The sequence below is a fragment of the Bison bison genome, unplaced genomic scaffold (genome assembly GCF_000754665.1).
Source record: "Bison bison bison isolate TAMUID 2011002044 unplaced genomic scaffold, Bison_UMD1.0 scf7180017864151, whole genome shotgun sequence".
NCBI lineage: Eukaryota > Metazoa > Chordata > Mammalia > Artiodactyla > Bovidae > Bison > Bison bison.
The window spans coordinates 311,744-318,054 of record NW_011494723.1 but is presented as its reverse complement, the minus strand read 5'-3'; the positions used below and the strand labels follow the sequence as shown (position 1 = coordinate 318,054).

Here is a 6,311-nt window from a genome sequence, read left to right as displayed (position 1 = left end):
CATCTATTTCAGTTAGATGCTATTGATTGCTAATGACTTTCTGGTCAGCAAATACTCCATTTGGCCTATTTAACATTTGATTCAGGTAACAAAAAGCACGTGACTCAGATTTTCTCTGGATGTATCTTGCATTCCATGCTTGCCAGGCACAGTGGCATGCAGTGTTAATACTAAGCATCAAGAAGTACCTTGATGGATTCTCCGCTGGAGAATTTGCCTTACAAAGTGATCCTGTGACACTCATGAAAAAATGTGAGGTACAATCGGGCCATAAAGCATCTGAAGCAATCTTAAAAACAGCTCTCACTGTGTTTTTAAAGCAGTTGGCTAACTCATCAGGTCTGGTGCCTCCAGACTAGTGTGGTATCAAAAATATGTACTTTTGACTGTCACAGCAAAAGCCCATTTCTGAAGTTAATACATCTTAATTAAAAAAACCTGAAAGGAACCTGTTCATTGATCACAGCGAAGCTTACTGGAATTTGTTCTTTTCATTGTCTACTTTAGTACATAGAGATGTGAAGAGCAATATACCAGAGAGATATCTGAGGAGAAGTGTATTTAATAGCTCACCTATTTATTCTAGGGCTTCCCAGGTGGCTCAGTGGTAAAGAAACCGCCTGCCAATGCAGGAGACAGGGGACACAAGTTTGACCCCTCTGGGGAAGATTCTCTAGAAAATGGCAACCTACCCCAGTATTCTTGCCTGGAAAATCCCAGAGGAGCCTGGTGGGCTGAAGTCCATGGAATCCCAGAGTCAGACATGACTGAGGAAGCATTCACTCTATTATTCTAGTATTCCAACTAACTCTAGGGATTGAACTACATTAGGTAAATACAGCATTTCTGATTCCTGATGGTTCTTAGAAAGAGATTTGGATTACGATCTGTTTTTCTTTACAGTGAGTTTGTTAACAATGCAATTTCCCATGGGCCAAGAGTGCTTTGGATACCCCAGAACTTACAGAAGTATGTCCAATCACACTGCCCCACCCCCACCCCTCTCTGCATCTAAAGATGACACACTCTTTTTCCCTAAGTTAAGACAGCCTGAAAAATAGGAGTCTACTTATAAGACCTAAAGATAAAAATGTTTGTTATCAGAGCAATCCTCAACTTAAACAACTTAAAAATCCAACAACTTAAAAAACTCCCATATTATAAGGACCCAAAGGGAGGACAGCCAAATACACTGTTATCATTTAAATGGCAGTATTCATCTTAAACAGAGAAGGCAATGGCACCTCACTCCAGTACTTTTGCCTGAAAATCCCATGGATGGAGGAGCCTGGTGGGCTGCAGTCCATAGGGTCGCACAGAGTCGGACACGACTGAGCGACTTCACTTTCACTTTTCACTTTCATGCATTGGAGAAGGAAATGGCAACCCACTCCAGTGTTCTTGCCTGGAGAATGCCAGGGACGGGGGAGCCTGGTGGGCTGCCGTCTATGTGGTTGCACAGAGTCGGACACGACTGAAGTTACTTAGCAGCAGCATTCATCTTAAAAGTATTGAGTTGACCAAAAAGTCCTTTCAGGTTTTTCCCTAAGATGTTACCAGAAAACCCTAACGAACGTTTTGGCCAACTCAGTACAGTAAGCACAGATGTTTACTGTCGGATAATGACATTAGATACTGATTAAAACAACTTTCAGATTCATCTCAAATTTAACCCTGTTTCCTGTTAAGAAATAAAATGACACTGAAAGTTTCCCTTCAAAATGTTAAGAACAGAGGAGGAACCTACATAAAATAGTCAAAATTGACTGTCATCACTTTTTACTAAAAATGATGACCAGAACTAGAGCAAATTCACCTTAGAAAATCAAGGAACTACTTTAAAAAAAAACAAACAAACCTTAAGGACGTGTCTACCTAACTGTAAGTCAAAATTTAAGCCAAGCAATACAATATACAATGGCAATTCTCTAAATCTCCAGTACAAAAAGGTTGCCCATAGACTCCCATCAGAATTGAAAACACTTTTTACAGCACATAACATAGCTCAGCTGGTAAAGAATCCACCTGCAATGCAGGAGACCCTGATTCGATTCCTGGGTCGGGAAGATCTGCTGGAGAAGGGATAGGCTACCCACTCCAGTATTCTTGGGCTTCCCTCATGGCTCAGCTGGTGAAGAATCTGCGTGCAATCCGGATAGACCTGGGTTCAATTCCTGGGTTGAGAAAATCCCCTGAAGTGAAAGGCTACCCACTCCAGTATTATGGTCTGGAGAATTCCATGGACTATCCATGGGGTTGCAAAGAGTCGGACACGACTGAGCGACTTGCACTTTCACTTTCAATATTTTATGTGTTATTGGCAAGGACAGAGCACTTGTGAAAATTAAAACAAACAATTCTTTTAAAAGTCAGACTAAGACACTACCTGAACTATATCTATCTTAGCAATATCAACGGTTCAAGTTTACATGGTTATTTGCTAGCTGGTTCTGAGGAGTAGGATTAAGTCAGACTTTACTTAGCACTGTATTATTATTATTATTTACATATAAAAAATGGTCCAAAGAGATATATTACATGTTTAGTAAAAATGTTTTTAACAAGTAGTTTTAAAAATAAAACTTCACAAAAGTTAAACTTACTAAATGTCTTAAGATTTTTTAAAACTCTGAAGTAGACATTATATTACATAGTTGGGGGGAAAAAAAAATCTCCCCAAAAGTCCCTGTCCAGGAAGAACAAGGACATCAAGATGTTCTCAGCAATTTCCTGAACAGCAGGAAATGAAAGGCTGGAGATACTGAGCTTTGATCCGTTTACTTTTTTTTCTGAATAGACTTACTCATTATTAACTGATGAAAGATAACACACATATGATATTAAAAACTACAATCTAATGGTTCTACTGTCATGATTGTCAGTTAAAGCTCAAGTAAGAAAAGTTCATTTGGTTCCCTAGTTCTCTGGGGTCGGAGGCAGGGTGCTGGGAATCTATCTAGTGGACCATTTTAGAACTACGTAACTTTTATTTTACATTATTAACTTCACTTGTAGGAAGTTGCTTTACTGATTCAGATAATTATATCCTCCAAGGCAATACTATACTCAATTTCATGCTAATAAAAAGTTTCTTTATAAAAGAGTCATGTTTCTCACTTCTTTCCACAACTCATTCAAATGACTGTTTCAATCATATAAAAATACAAGATGCACTAGGGTCTATCTTAGGGTTTTCTTTTTCTGATGAAGAACCAGCAGATTATTTCCAAGTGCAATTTAACTGAAAACACCATTTCAACTTCAGATTTATTTTAATGATATGTACAGAAGTAAACAAATTACAATTAAAATGGAATCAGTTATGTTCATTACACATAACTTAAATCATGCAACACTGCATGGTAAAAACAACAGCTTCATTCATATACAAAAGAGCATTATTTTGAGACTCGTTATAGTATAGTGAAATTTTTGACGTAAGCTTTTGGTAAAGAGTATTTCATAAAAATTTAAAGACCTGATTAATCAGTTAATGCATTATTAGGAAAGATAGTAAACATTATTAGTAAAATGAGACTATAAGCAATTAACTTGAAAATTACACCAGGTATGGGGTTGAATGTAGTCTCCTGAAATAAATGTTTGGTTAAGAAAATAGCTTTGAAAAAGATCTCATACTGAAGCTATGTATTTACTTTGTGAAATCAGGTTATATAAATCAATAGTCAAGTTTATTCAGTTAAAGAAAATATGCCTATCCTTTCTTATACTCATAAATAAGTACTTATACAGTCTTTATATACAAGTGAAGAAAAGTTCAATGTAAAAAATATACTGCCAATCCACTTATTATGGTTGAAATAGCTCTTTATCTACACATTAAATTGCATTGATGAAAATGTCCAATTTAAATCACATTCAACCAGTGTAAATATTTAAGCTAAGTATTTTTGTAAACAAGAGAGAAAAATAAATTCTTTCATTTCATCACTGGGCCACAGTCTACTTCTCAGCTTAGAAAGCTATAGAAAGGCTCAGCATTTCATCAAATCCAAACCTGCTAAACTTGGAGTAAACAAAGTGAATGTTTTCAAAGTGCTTAATTTCCAACTCATCCACTTGTACTATTTTTCCAATTCCAGTTCATCAGCAAGAAAATAAAATGTACTTAGCTATAAAAAATACTAAGGAATGTTATTGAAAAGGAAAGGCTATTTGGTAGAAGTAACTACAAAAATAATTAGTTTAAATCTCTGTAAAGCTTTAATGCAAGAACATCAGTACACATTCTTTCCATAAACCTTAAAGCATGATCAATACCAAGATTTCAAATTTCCACCTTTCAAGTACTTGAAAAAGAGTTGTAACAAAGTGTCTCTTCAAAGAATGATCATGCAGGTGTTAATCTGCTGACATTTGGGGACATGGATATCTCTGTTGGGTTGTCATCTCTGCCTCCACTGGCAGTAAGGACAGGTAACAAGTTACTCTGAAATGCAGATGCAGGACAAATAGTCATGCCAGTATTTTCATCTTCCCCATTGTCTGAATCCGGTGTTGTAACTTCACTATCCTGAAGCCCCAGGATCTCACAAACTGCTTGTGGCAACTCCTGAATAAGAAGAACCAAATATAAAATCATCATTCACCATTTAGGAAAAGTAATCACAAATTAACACTTACTTTTTAAGATAACATCAAACATTTGTTCTAACAGTGCAATTGTTATGCACCTTCTCAGACCTTCCTTCTCCACTCGAAATGAAATCCAAATCACTCTTTTTAGTAAGTGGTTTTCTGATCTTCTATTCTTAATTAGCCACTCCCCACTCTACCCCCACCCCACCACTCCCACAAACATACTGTTTTCTAACATTTTGCATTTATTTCATTCTCTTTCATTCTTTTCCCTCAATACACAAACATTCCTTAAACTTGAAAAGTAGCACTGACAAGTTTTTAACAGAATAGCCATCAAATAAGTGAACTAAAATAGGGCTTCCCTGCTGCTTCAGTGGTAAATAATCCACCTGCCAATGTAGAAGACACGGATTCGATCCCTGATCCAGATGCCATGGAGCAACTAAGCCTGTGCGCCTCAAGTACTGAGCCCGGGAGCCTCAATTACCGAGCCCATGTGCTGCAGCCACAGAAGTCCGAGAGCCTGAGCTCCCCAAACAGAGGAGCCCCTGCAGGGAGGAGCCTGCGAGCCGCAAGGAAGAGCAGCTGCCACTGTCCTCAACCAGAAAAGCCCAGGCAGCAATGAAGTCCCAGTGCAGCCGTAAGTATATAAATACGTACAATTGTAAAGAAAAAAACTGAGCCAAAATAAATATTTGGAACCATGAACAAATGACACAAAGACTAAATAAGAATTCTCTTAAAAATCTGAAAACCAAAATACACCAAAAGTATAATACTTTGGTTTAAATTCAGGACATAACACCTCAAACTTGCCTTGTTTTTAGAGATAATTAAGAGCTTGACTGATATAAATGTAATAACACTGACCAAATAATATTCATTTAATTATTTCTGATTAGCATCTGTCTTTACTTGAAGACATTATATATTTAATATGAGGTCCTATTCTGTGTTCACTAATTTGATAATATATCAATGCTTCTACAGCCTCTTGTTGTTGCCAAAGTGTTTTCATTACTTTTATCATTCCGTCTTATTACTGTTTGTCTCCTAGCATAATTATTCAATTGTTTTCAATTAAGTGCTGTAAATCTATAATGGTAAACAAATGTTAGCCAATACTTTGTGTCTGCCATCAACTTACTAATTTAACTTCTTTTAAAAAGAAAAATTTTATGACCTCAATCCACCAAAATCATAGACAAAAAAATCTTTCCATTACTTAAAATACTGTATACCTTGCATTTTACCATCTGTAGTGAAATTGCTTCTGCCTTGCATAATACATCTTCCACATCAATTTTCATGGACAATTCATTGATATGCTAGAATAAATCAATAAAATAATTGAAACTGAAACACTATTATACTCTATTACACAATTTATTACTAGTTATATTCAGTCAGTTCAGTTCAGTTGCTCAGTCATGTCCGACTCTGCAACCCCATGAACTACAGCATGCCAGACTTCCCTGTCCATCACCAACTCCCAGAGTTTACTCAAACTCATGTCCATTGAGTTGGTGATGCCATCCAACCATCTCATCCTCTGTCATCCCCTTCTCCTCCCTCCTTCAATCTTTCCCAGCATCAGGGTCTTTTCTAATGAGTCAGTACTTCGCATCAGGTGGCCAAAGTATTGGACTTTCAACGTCAACATCAGTCCTTCCAATGAACACCCAGGACCCATCTCCTTTAGGATGGAC

General features: G+C 36.9%; 1 protein-coding gene across 4 annotated transcripts in view; it reads right to left on the bottom strand.

The window, feature by feature from the left end:
• Positions 1–3,258: 3,258 nt before the first annotated feature.
• The window catches only part of TBC1D15 (TBC1 domain family, member 15), a 74,791-nt gene continuing 71,738 nt past the window's right edge, over positions 3,259–6,311 (bottom strand). For all 4 annotated transcript variants that reach the window (XM_010840940.1, XM_010840942.1, XM_010840939.1 and 1 more), the window contains 2 exons: positions 5,844–5,930; positions 3,259–4,573 (listed from right to left, as the gene is read on the bottom strand). In XM_010840940.1, the coding sequence (XP_010839242.1) occupies positions 4,352–4,573; positions 5,844–5,930 (309 nt within the window). In that variant the 3' untranslated portion in view covers positions 3,259–4,351. The remainder of the gene's footprint in view (positions 4,574–5,843; positions 5,931–6,311) is intronic.